This window comes from Canis lupus, chromosome 10, assembly GCF_048164855.1.
Source record: "Canis lupus baileyi chromosome 10, mCanLup2.hap1, whole genome shotgun sequence".
Lineage (NCBI taxonomy): Eukaryota > Metazoa > Chordata > Mammalia > Carnivora > Canidae > Canis > Canis lupus.
This window is the reverse complement of record NC_132847.1, coordinates 37,012,094-37,025,028: the sequence shown is the minus strand read 5'-3', so window position 1 is coordinate 37,025,028 and position 12,935 is coordinate 37,012,094. Positions and strand designations below refer to the sequence as shown.

Here is a 12,935-nt window from a genome sequence, read left to right as displayed (position 1 = left end):
TTGCTTTGTTTTCCTGCTTTAGGAACTCATGAAGATATTTTTGTCTTGTTTTTCTTTTCTTTTTTTTTTTAATTTTTATTTATTTATGATAGTCACAGAGAGAGAGAGAGAGAGAGAGAGAGAGAGAGGGGCAGAGACATAGGCAGAGGGAGAAGCAGGCTCCATGCACCAGGAGCCCGACGTGGGATTCGATCCCGGGTCTCCAGGATTGCGCCCTGGGCCAAAGGCAGGTGCTAAACCGCTGCACCACCCAGGGATCCCTTGTCTTGTTTTTCAATCTCACTACATTCAGTTTCTTTATATCATTTGCATTCTCTTGACTATATTCTTATCTTTCATTGACTCTTATTAAATTCCATTTGCATCTACTCTGCATTAGTTATCTCATAATTCATTTGAGATAATTTTCCTTTTTCTTCCATTTTCTGAGTTCTATCATTTTTCTCCATTCCTCCTCTTCCTCATCATTTCTGTTGTTAGTTTCAAAGTTTCAGATCCAAAGTGTTTTTCTATCTTCAAATCCTTGTTTTAATATATTCAATTTTGTTTGGAATGCAGACTTACAGTTTTCTTGTTTCCTAGTTATTTCCTGGGAGAATGAGAGAGCTTTCCTCAGTTGATTTGTATAAACAGTTCTTTCCTCATTTTCTACAAATTCCTTATGGATTTTATTTCTTCTTATTCATTCTGTGATACTTATGGTAGAAGGTTTCTAAGAATCCTAGTTTAAAGGTACTCTCTTCTGTCATTCTAATGAAGCCCAGGTAAATTAGTGTTTTTTTGTTTGTTTTTTGTTTTGGTGGTAAGATTAGGAGTCCTTCAGTTCTACGGTTCTTTTTCTTGCAGGACTCTAAGGTTTCCTTTTCATATCCTTTAAATGGTGCAAGAAGCAGTGCTCTGTTAACCAGCAAAGTGAGAGGATGGGCAGAGAAAATGCAATCACTATTGTATTAAAGTAATGCTGCTGAAGCTTTTGGGATGAAAGATAATGTTCAGTAGTAACCATGTAGTAGCAATTTCTCCTATTCCTAGGAATTAAAATCTTTAAGCAGTTTAAAAATTTCAGAACTGCAGATGACAAGTTATTTAGCTTGGTATGGATTAAAGACAGCATGTATCAAAGGAGAATCAATCTCTTCCAAGTGTCTTTTGTCTTTCTTACAGGCATAAAATGAGTCCAGCAGCAACTATATTAGACAGGGGGAGGAAAGTGCTACAAGTGTATTTACTTTATACCATAATATAGGGGTCATGTATTTAGATTTTGTTTTTATTTTTAAGTTATTGGTGGAGAGAAGAAAGGAAGGTTTAGAGAAAGCATAGAGATACAGATTTTAGCTTTTGGCACAAGCCTAATAATTTACTTGCAGTACTGTTAAGAATAATATTAGTCATTTAAAAAATATTATCATAAATGTGATAAGTATTTCAATAGGGAAGTATAGAGGTCCACATGAGCATAAAACAGGATCTAATGGGAGCCCACAGCCCTCTAGTCCTTGAAGGATAGCAGAAGTCAGCAAGACCAGAAGGATGAGGAGGAGTGAGTTCTAGGCAAAGGCCTAGAGTTAGTGCACATTCTAGGAACTGAAAATTATAGTGGCTGATGCAGTACAGACATAGAGGTGTCTGTACAGATCCATTCTATAGAGGCCCTTGTGAGCCACTGAATAACTCAGAATTTTTGCCTAAGAGCCAGTGAAAGGTTTTAAGAGGGATACAACCAGATATGCATTTTAGAAATCTCCAACTCATTAATCAACAATAGTCAAAAAGCACCAATAGAGGCAAAAGACTATAGCAGGCTAAGGGCAATACATAGATGAAGGAGTTTGGACTTTCAACGAGCCTTCAAAAACTTAAATATTACAAGAAGAGTTCTGGACATTATAAGTGAATCTATTTTCTAAGGGAGGAAAATGGGTTGTAGTAATGTAGAAAGGAATCTTAGGGCCTCAAATATGGAGTTTTGATGGGAAAAGGCTAAGCCATTTGAAACAGAAAGTGGCTAAAAATAAATCTGGAAATACAGATTTGGACTATAGATGGAGGGCTTCATATGTCCAGGAGAGGTACAGCCATTGGGAATTTCTCAAATGCAAATGAGCATGCTCAGGTAGTAGCATGATAAATAAATCAGAAGAAGAAAACACTGGACTAGGAGAAATGGGAGGCTTTCCTAGTGCTCCAAGTATCACTAACGGAAACATTAGCAGTGGGGATAAGGGAAACAGATTTGGCCGCTATTATAAAAGAAACCAAGGTGGAGGTGAAATGCTTAAATTTTCGAGGGTGACAACAGAAAGGGTAGAAACAAGGATTATAAAAAGATAAGGTTAAGGTGGTGTGAAGTAAGTGGGCTACAAACTGGAAATTATAAATGTCACCATCAGACACACATTTTCTCGATAATACTATAGCACAGTACAGTGTTTCTCAAAGAGTGACTGGCAGACCAACACTGATCTGAGAGCTATTTGTTATTCCATCAGTACAGACAATGGGAGTAAGCATTTAGAAACATTCACAGCAATATAAATTAATGAGTAGTAATTTTACTATAAAATTTAATGATAAAATTTAATTACAAGTAAATGATTTCAATAAAGTTGTATGATACAAAATTAATTTACAGAAACTGACTGCATTTCTATACACTAATAATAAAGTAGCAGACAGAAATTTTTTTTTTTTAAATTTCATTTACGGGACGCCTGGGTGGCTCAGCAGTTGGGCATCTGCCTTCGGCTCAGCTCATGATCCTGGGATCCGGGATTGAGTCCCGCATCGGGCTCCCTGTGAGGAGCTTGCTTCTCCCCCCTCTGCCTATGTCTTTGCCTTTCTCTCTCAGTTTGTGTGTCTCATGAATAAATAAATAAATCTTTTTAAAAAAATTCACTTACAATTGCACCCTAAGAATAAAATACCAAAGAATAAACTCAACTAAGGAGATGCAAGACTTGCCCTCTGAAAACTGTAAAATACTGATGAAAGAAACAAGACAATGCAAATGGACAGATACTGCATGCTCATGGATTGGAAGATATTGGTAAAATATCCTCACTACCCAAAACAACTGACAGATTCAAGGCAATTCCTATTAAAATACTAACAGCATTTTTCACAGAACTAGAACAATATAAACATTTTTATGAAACCACAAAAGACCCTAAGAGTTACAGCAATCTTGAGAAAGAACAAAGCTGGATGTATTACAATCCCAGATTTCAAAATATACTACAAAACTGTAGTAATCAAAGAGTATGATACTGGCATAAAAACAAACATACAGGCCAACAGAACAGAACAGAGCGCCCAGAAATAAACCCACAGAGTCAATTAATAATCAAATAAAGCCACATAGTCAATTAATCTATGAAGAAGGCAAGAATATACCAGGGGGAAAAGCCAGTCTTTTGAACAAATGATGTGGGGAAAACTGAACAGCTACATGCAAAGGAATCAAACTGAACCACTATCTCACAACACACAAAAATAAACTCAATAATGGATTAAAGACCTAAATGTGAGACCTGAAACCATAAAACTCCTAGAAGGCAATATATGCAATAATTTCTTACACAACAGTCAAAGCAATATTTTTGTAGATGTCTCCTCAGCCAAGAGAAACAAGTCAAACAGAATAAACTATTAGAACTATATAAAAACAAGAAGTTTTTGCATGGCAACAAAAATCATTAAAAAAAAAAAAAAGCAAACTACTAAAAGGGAGAAGATATTTCTAAATGATATATCCAATAAAGTGTTAATATCCAAAATAAAGAACTTATACAACTCAACAGCAAAACCCCCCAAATAATCCAATTAAAAAAGGCAGAGGGCCTGAATAGACATTTCTCCAAAGAAATCCACATGGTCAACAGACATTTGAAAAGATGCTCAGGATGCCTGGATGGCTCAGGGCGTGATCCCAGGGTCCTGGAATGGTGTTCCACATTGGGCTCCCCATAGGAAGCTTGCTTCTCCCTTTGCCTATGTCTCTGCCTCTCTCTGTGGGTCTCTCGTGAATAAATGAATAAAAAAATCTTTAAAAAAAGAAAGAAAGAAAAGAAAAGATGCTCAGCATCACTAATCATCAGGGAAATATCATCTGACACCAGTCAGAATGGCTAGAATCAAAAAGGGATGCCTGGGTGGCTCAGCAGCTGGGCATCTGCCTTCGGCTCAGGGCATGATCCTGGGGTCCCGGGATTGAGTTCCACATCAGGCTTCCTACATGGAGCCTGCTTCTTCCTTTGCCTATGTCTCTGCCTCTCTCCTCTCTCTCTGTGTTTCTCATGAATAAATAAATAAAAGCTTTAAAAACAAACAAACAAAGAATAACAAGTGTTGGTGAGATGTAGAGAAAAAGGAATCCTCATGCACTATTGGTAGGAATTTACCTGGTGGCGCCACTGTGGAAAACAGTATGAAGGCTCTTGAAAAAAATAAAAATATAAATACCATATGACCCAGTAATTCCACAACTAGGTAGTCACCCAAAGAAAAAAACACTGCTTCCAAAAGATACATGCATCCCTATGTTTACTATGGCATTACTTAAAATAGCTAGGATATGGAAGCAACCCAAGTGTCCATGGATAGATCAATGGATAAAGAGGTGTATAATGGAATATTACTCATCCATAAAAAAGAATGACAGCTTGCCATTTGCAATAACATGAATGGACCTAGAGGGTATTATGCTAAGTGAAACAATTCAAATAGAGAAAGACAAATACTATATAATTTCACGGATAGTGGAATATAAAAAGCCAAACAAATACAGAGAACAAACTGACAGCTGCCAGGAAAAGTGGGGAGGGGGACAAAATGGGTGAAGGAGAGTAACAGGTACAGGCTTCCAATTGTGAAATAAATAAATCATAGGGATAGAGGGACAGCATAGAGAATAAAGTCAATGGTAATGTAATCAGTATTATTACTAGCCTGTGTGGTAACAGATGGTTGCTACACTTGTGGTGAGCATAGAACATATAGAGCTGCCAAATGGCTACGCCGTACATCTGAAACCAATGAAGCATTGTATGTTAACTATACTTCAATAAACCCAAATTCAAGGGGCACCTGGATGGCTCAGTTCATTGAGCATCCAACTCTTGATTTTGGCTCAGATCATGATCTCAGGGTTTTGGGGGGAAAAGTCATCTTAAATAAAATCTCTGTAATCTTCAAAAGATAATAGTAATAATAACCTTTGTTCTTAAAAAAAGGACTTTTGTGTTTGTCTTTTAATTCCATTTTCCCAGTAATTAACTAGTATCCTCTTTTACAAAAATATGGATCTGTCAAAAATTAGAAACTGAAAACAAAAGTCTGAAAAACTATCAGAGTTTTCACCTTGCACTGGAATCTAAGTAGATCAACTGTACCTTTGTAAACACACATTTAAAAATAAACACACACAAAAAAATAAAATAAAAATAAACAAAATATATAAAAATAAACACAAATCTGAATACAGAATGGACATTAGAAGTTATGTATTTGCTGCTAATTTCCTTTAGGTGCAATAATACCACTCTGCTTATGTAAGAGAATAATACTTAGGGGAGCTATATGCTGACGTATTTAGGTCTGAAACTTACTGAATGGTTCAGCAATAGAAAAAGACTTGCAGCAGGTATCTCACACAGAGCAAAAGCAAATTCAGCCAAATGTTAACAATGATTGGATTTAGGGGGTGGGGTGATAACAATAAGTACTCTTGTGAATAACATAACGTTGAAAGATGTCTTAAATAAGTACCACACAATAAAAGTCAAGTCCTCCATACCCCAAAGTCACTAGGTCAGTATTCTCCGGGACGACATCCGGATCCTCGCCCTCCTCAAGGCACTTGAGTTTATCAACGCTGAAATACAAACAAAAAAGGAAAAACAATCATCCATCTTGTCCACAACGATCAGGGTTGTGTCCTAAATACATCATTAAACAATTAAGTCAGGTGAAATCCAGCAGACGGGGTTCAGATGCGGCCAGAATTCCAGACAATGATATCTGTGCCGATAGTCTATCTACAAAGAGGATACACGGCCGATTGATGTATGGCGGCCGATACTATTAAATAGATCGTTAAAGCTTTTTTTTTAATATTTTTTTTAATATTTTCACCCTATAAAAGGCCCTTGGGGGGGATATTTTCAGTAACTGCACACCCGGAGGTCCCCATTAGGAACCACGGTTAATCAAAGGTTTTAACACTCCCCTGGTTAAATTTCCTCCCAGGCTGGCTCAGCATTACGAAGGCTCCTCCATTGTCAAAGTGTCTTTTCAATGGCAGCTACACACCGCCGTTACTCTGATCGCCCTTCTATATATTAGCAAGCACTTAAACAATTAACCGGTAGAAAAATTAATCTTTGTAGGCAGCTCTTCCGTCCCTCCGCTCCCACTTGAGAGGTTGTGCATTCCGATCACCGGACTCCTCCCGGGGTTCCAGGACAGCTGGAGCAGGCGGAACGCCTCGGAAGGGCGGTCCTTCCACCTCCGGGAGTCCGCGCACAGGCCCTCCCGAGGGGGAGTCCCAGGGGAGCGCAGGAGCAAGGCTGCATCCAGGCCGGCTCCCAGCAGCAAGAGGCCCTCCGCACCGCACTCACCCGCACACCGTCCGCAGCTCGGCCGCGGCCTCAAGGCTGCAGCCCAGATCCCGGGCCACCGCAGCATCCTCCTGGCCCCAGTCCGCGACACCGTGGCTCCCAGGCAGCGCGGATTCCTGAGGCTCCTTCAGCGACAAGTCCCCTTCCCTGCGCAACCGGCCACGCCACAGCTCCCCGAAGGCGCCCACATGGAAAGCGCGCGTGTTTAGCTCGGGAAGCTCGTACTCTGGGAAGTTGCAGCTCCCGCTGCTGGAGACCGGGTCCTGCCTGCCTCCCATTCCTCCGCACGCTCTGCCGCCCCGGGTGCCTTCAGCCATGTTCGCCCCACTCCTTTCCCTGCAAAAGCCGGGCGAGCAAGAGGCCGCGGAGCGTGATGGGACTTGTAGTTGCACCGGGCTCGGTCCGAAGAGCGGCGGGGCTGCGTGGGCGCGGCTTTCAGACACTGCATTTCCCAGCAGGCCCCGGGCCGGGCACGCCCCCGGGCGCGGTACCGCGAGCTTCCGCGCGAAGGGCTGAGCGCATTGTTCTCCGCTCGCGGCGCTGCGGCGAGCGGTCGGCTGAGCTCGGTCTCCCGGTACCGTGTGTCGCGTTCCCGTCCCCCACCGTCCCGTGGCATCGCTCTCCGCCAGACGGGGCGGCCTCTGTGCGCCCTTCGAGCCCGTTCGTTGCGGTTGCTCGGCCCGGGATGCGGGGCTTTTCTTTGCCTCCGGGGCTCGTGCGCTGCGCTGCTGCCTCACCGTCCCAAAGCTGGAGCGACCTGCGCTGCGAGGGCGGAGACCGCGGGCACGCCCGGCCCTCCAGATCCGGGTCGTTAGAAAGTCTCCCCAACAGCTGCATCTTCTTGTGTTTATACGCATGCATTGTGCTGTACACGCTTAGAATAGTGTGTATTGAGAGGCAACTACGTATTAGATACTGTACGGTATTAACCCTAATGTGTGTTTTTAAAAATCATGACCTTCCCGGGCAAGGATTGTCATGCCCATGGTACCACTGAGGAAGGAGTTAACTATAAGGAAATAGAAGCAGGATTGGAACTGTCTAGCTTCAGGCGGAGCTTTTCCCATGGCTCGGAGACTCGAAAGGATGGAACAGGACATATAAGGAGCCTTGGTTATTTATTTATTTATTTATTTATTTATTTATTTATTTATTTATTTATTGGTATATTATTCATACATCATATATATTTAACCCATTTAAAGTGCTCATTCAATGGTTTCTAGTGTATTTACAGAGTTATGCAACCATCACCATAACCAATTTGAGAATATCTCAACCACTCCAAAAAGAAACTCTTACCTTTGAGCTATGGCCCCCAATCCTCTCAACTCTTCCAGCCCTAACCCAACCGCTTCTCTTAGTCTCTGTAGATTTAAGATTTACAAGTCGATTTAGTATAAGTGTTAGATTTATCTGGTCTTTTGTGATTAGCTTCTTTCATTTAGCATAACGTCTTCAGGGTTTATCTATACTTTGCTTGTACCTACTTCATTTCCTTTTATGGCTGAATAAAATTACATTGTGTGATATACCATATTCTGTTCATCAAGAAGTTGATTCTATTTTTTGGCTATTATGAATAATGCTACTTTGTATATTCATGTGCAAGTGTTTTGTCCAGACATATATTTTCATTTGTTTAATATATATATATGGTAACTATGTTAAGCCATGTGTAGAATTGCCCTTTCCGACAGTGGCTGCCCCATTTTACACTCCCACCACAATCCTATGCGGATTCAGATTTCTCCACATCTTTGTTATTATCTGATTATAGCCATCCTAGTGGTTGTGAAGTAAAACCCTCATGGTTTTGACTTGCATATCATACCTAGTGATACTGAGCATCTTAGCTTACTGACCATGTGTATATCTTTCTTGGAGGAATGTCTAACCAAGTCCTTTGCCCATTTTTAATTAGGTCATATGACTTTTTATAGGCATTCTGGTATTTATCAATATATTATTGTAGGAAACATCTGTTGTTTTTGTCTGCCTCTATTCCTGTTTCTTAGAACTGACCGCTACTCCTTTTGGTCCTCTTAGGGCTGCCAATCATAGAATCCTTCCCACTCCGCCATAGTGATTGGTTTAAGGATGAGTAACTAGATTCAATTAGAACCAAGCAGAATCCTCCTCTGGGGATTTATCTATAAACTAAGAAACTCTTCTTCCATTCTGAGGACCTAAGGATGTGCCCCACATAGCCTGTGTCGGCCAGTGGAAGAGTTAGAAGAAGGAAAGCCGGGATCCCTGGGTGACACAGCGGTTTGGCGCCTGCCTTTGGCCCAGGGCGCGATCCTGGAGACCCTGGATCGAATCCCACGTCGGGCTCCCGGTGCATGGAGCCTGCTTCTCCCTCTGCCTGTGTCTCTGCCTCTCTCTCTCTCTCTCTCTGTGACTATCATAAATTTAAAAAAAAAAAAAAAAAAAAAAAGAAGGAAAGCCAAGAATTTAAATAAGAGAAGTCAGAAGGTAGACAAGGAGAGAAGTCATGTGACTTAGAAATTGTGGCTAAGGCCACCCCCCCCCCACTTCCCATTAGTGATTGTTTTTATTTTAAGCTACTTTGAGTTAGATTTTTTTTTTTTATTAATGAATTTATTTGAAAGAGAGCAAACATGACGGTGGAGGGGGGGGTGGGGGGAAGAAGCAGACTACCTGCTGAGCGGGGAGCCAATGCAGGACTCAGTCTGAGGACTCTAAGATTATGACCTAAGCCAAAAACAGACAATGGACTGTGAGCCACCCAGGTGCCCCTTGAGTTAGATTCTTGCAACCTAAAGACTAAATCTTCCCAGGGCCTGTAAGACTTGGTCCAAACCTTTCAACAGGGGGAGCTCTCACTCCAGAGAATGAGGTCACACTTCAGGTGAAAGAATTCTAACCTACATTTGGGGATTTAGTAACATTGGTTTTAGTAGCGGAGACCACAGTGGTACCTGAGCAGCAGTGGGTAGGGGCAGGACCAGAATAAGCATGTGAGAGAAAAGTGGTTCTTGTCACTATAAGGTGTGGCACTGGGAACAACAGTTTGAGAGGTGTGGATTCCAAGGATTAATGGGGGAAGGATTAGTAGTGGTGAACACCAGCGGCAATCACAACATGGCACTCGGTTGAGTCTTGTTATCAGCAAGCAGCCTCTCTTTGGAATAAGGCTGGAGGACTCCATAATAGCACTGCAGAACAAAAAGTATTTGGAGCTGAAGGCATTTGAGAATAGGCATTTTTTTCCCCTGAACTCCATTGTCTACCTAAATGCAGGGCCTTCCCCAAAGAACTCAACTCATAAAAATTGTGTCTCTAAAAAAATACTCCTTTGCAATCCATTACCTGAATCCATGCTCAACTGAGCATAAATCTTGATGAATTACCAAAGCTGCACTGCTTGTGATCTTATTCTAAACCAATTGTTTTTTCAGTTGATCCACAATTAGCAGGGGAGCATACCTCAATTCTAAATTTAAATGACAAACAAAGTGCTTGATCTTTCTTTCTTGCTTGCTCCGTGGGGCAGGCATTCCCACCAGATTCAAAGAAATGCCCCGCAAGACTGGCTGCCTCGCATTTCTAGTGAGAAGGGGTAGAGGCAAAAGCCTAGTCCTCACCCAGCACCCTTTAGACATTGTGAGGCTTTAGGAAAATAAGAACTAGCTAGCTCTTCTCCAAGAAGAGTTGGGGATTCCTCCACTGAAAATACAAAAAAAAAAAAAAAAAAAGAGAGAGAGAGAGAGAGAGAGTGAAAGAGAGAGAAAACCTTTTGCTTGGCACTGTCCTTGGATTCTCTGCCTCAATAGATTGTGTTCAGGAGGAGAATGGCTTTCCTAAAGCCAGGGAACCATGTGGTGTTTTCTCTTTGCCAAAGAAATTACTAGTAAAAAGAAAGAGAAAGTTGTGATTGGAAAAGACAGCTGGAGTGCTCTTAGTCATAAAGGCAGTTGGTAGAATAATAACCATTTAGTGAGGAATAAGATAACCATTCAGAGGCCTGACATTAATTACAAGGAATGTTAACACCCCAGATGGAAAACATGAATCTAGCATCCCCTTTCATTCTAAGCAATGATGCTTTTCAAGGTTGAATAACTATTAATAGATATTTGCATAATGACTTTCTTTTTATTCTCTAAATTGCCCCCAACTAATTGCTTTAGAATACCTGTACTATTTCTTATGAGTGAGCAAAGAGAGTATGAAAGTCCACTGGTAAAAAATATAGTTGGAAAATGTTCTGGCCCCCTTTGGTTATAGCGATTGTGGATGTGGCAAAGAGATTTGCCCTCGGCGTGCCTGAGTGGCTCAGTTGGTTAAGCATTTGCCTTTAGCATAGATCATGATCCTCAGGTCCTGGGATAGAGCCTGCATCGAGCAGGGAGACCCTGCTTCTCCCTCTCCCTCTGCTGCTCCCCCTGCTGTGTTCTCTCTCTCTTTCTGTCAAATACATAAATAAAATCCAAAAAAAAAAAAAAAAAAAAGATTCTGCTCTCATCTTGGATGAAAACATCTTTTCCTTCCCTTCCCATCTTCTATACTTTTCTGAAGCAAGTCAGTATACGCTGCTTATCCTCAAGACAGGAGGGTAGAAATTAAACTCCCATCTCGTAGAGTGGAGAGGAATTACATACAGTATTTGGAATTTTATTTTATTTTATTTATTTAAATTAGTCACACACAGAGAGAGAGAGAGGCAGAGACATAGGCAGAGGGAGAAGCAGGCTCCATGCACCGGGAGCCCAATGTGGGATTTGATCCCGTGTCTCCAGGATCGCGCCCTGGGCCAAAGGCAGGCGCTAAACCGCTGCGCCACCCAGGGATCCCAGTATTTGGAATTTTAGAAAGGACTTGACTCTTCTCCATTTATTTAATATTCAATCTTTTATTTATATCACTGTGGTCTTGTGGATATTTATTTTATGCTTTGGGTTATCATCTAATACTACTATATTAACCATGTTTCTGATGCTTTGACATCTTGCAGACCTGGAAAAGACTGTCCCTCCCAGGGATAGCCAATTCCTAGAGGGAGTAAAGGACTCTCCTTGGAGTGCTCCTTTCAAATGCAAACCAATGACTCCAGAGCCTTCATTATATCACCTCCTCTGTTGGGTTCTCACTCTCAGGACTGCTATTTCCCTGCCTTTAAATTAGCCAGGTCCAGGGGTACCTGGGTGGCTCAGTCGGTATGGCCTCTGACTCTTTATTTCAGCTCAGGTCATGATCTCAGGCTCATGGGATCCGGCCCCCCATTAGGCTCTGCACGCAGCATGCGGCCTGCTTCTTCCTCCTCCTCTCCTCTTACCATCCATCCCCCCACCCCCACCACACAGACACTCATGCACACACTCTTTCTCTAAAATAAATAAAACTTTTTTAAAAATTAAAAATAAAAATTTGGAAATAAAAATAAATTATCAGGTCCAAGTATTAGGGGCAGCTGTATACCCCACAGCCACTGAAATGATGCAAACGAACCACTCCTAAAACCCCTTATCCTGCCTCATTTATTCCCTCTTGCAGAAACTCAATTAAGGCTCTTGCCCACACTTCCCCTCTGCTCCCTCTGGCTCCTGGGGTCCACACTGGTGCTTTCTTGGTGACCCCTGTGGTGTGGCATGCCCCTCCTCTTAGGAACTGTGTATAACACATTGTCTTCCATTGGTATTTGTCTCCTGATCTGTTAGCCCTCACCATACATAAATAACAATATAACCTACATTTTAAAAGTAAGTACTGACTTAATTTGTTCCTCAAGCTGTTCTAGCTTTGGCCAAGGGGAGCTCTTTCAGATTGGCTCCGGTGTCCCTTTCATACAGACTCCTTTTCTTGTTTTCTGAGTACTTTCTTACTTTCTGTCATTACAAGATACTCCTGATTCATGTATTCCATATCCAGTGTCTAGAATAAACCATTTCTCCAAGGAGCCCTGTTTTGTTTTGTTTGTAGTTTTATGGTTTTATTAACACAAATATAACACGCACATAAGCTGTCTATTCATTTTCTTTGCTACCCAGCCTGGCATTGGGATTGGTGACTCTGATGGCCAGCTGGGCTGCTCATTCCACAATGGCTTTGCAGGTTCTTGGAGGATACATTGTGAGCAATCTCTGCACAATAAGATTTGTTGCACATCAGCAGCACTTCAAGCTCCTTGACATTGTGGACTAGGAACTTCTGGAAGCCACTGGGCAGCATGTGCTCTGTTTTCTTGTTGCTCCAGTAACCAATGTTGGGCATCAAGATCTGGCCCTTGAATATTCTGTGTACCCTATTGTCAATGCCTCTGGGTTTCCACCAGTTGTGCTTAATTTTGAC

The 12,935-nt window shown here is 41.7% G+C and overlaps 1 protein-coding gene across 4 annotated transcripts in view; it reads right to left on the bottom strand.

The window, feature by feature from the left end:
• Window positions 1-7,006, bottom strand: part of SNAPC3 (small nuclear RNA activating complex polypeptide 3) — a 43,001-nt gene extending 35,995 nt beyond the window's left edge. For all 4 annotated transcript variants that reach the window (XR_012037993.1, XR_012037994.1, XR_012037995.1 and 1 more), the window contains exons 1-2: window positions 6,621-7,006; window positions 5,798-5,875 (exon numbers count right to left, since the gene is read on the bottom strand). Coding sequence is in view for 1 of the 4 variants with exons in the window: in XM_072841413.1 (XP_072697514.1) it covers window positions 5,798-5,875; window positions 6,621-6,937 (395 nt within the window). In the remaining 3 variants the exon portion in view is untranslated. The remainder of the gene's footprint in view (window positions 1-5,797; window positions 5,876-6,620) is intronic.
• Window positions 7,007-12,935: the final 5,929 nt, after the last annotated feature.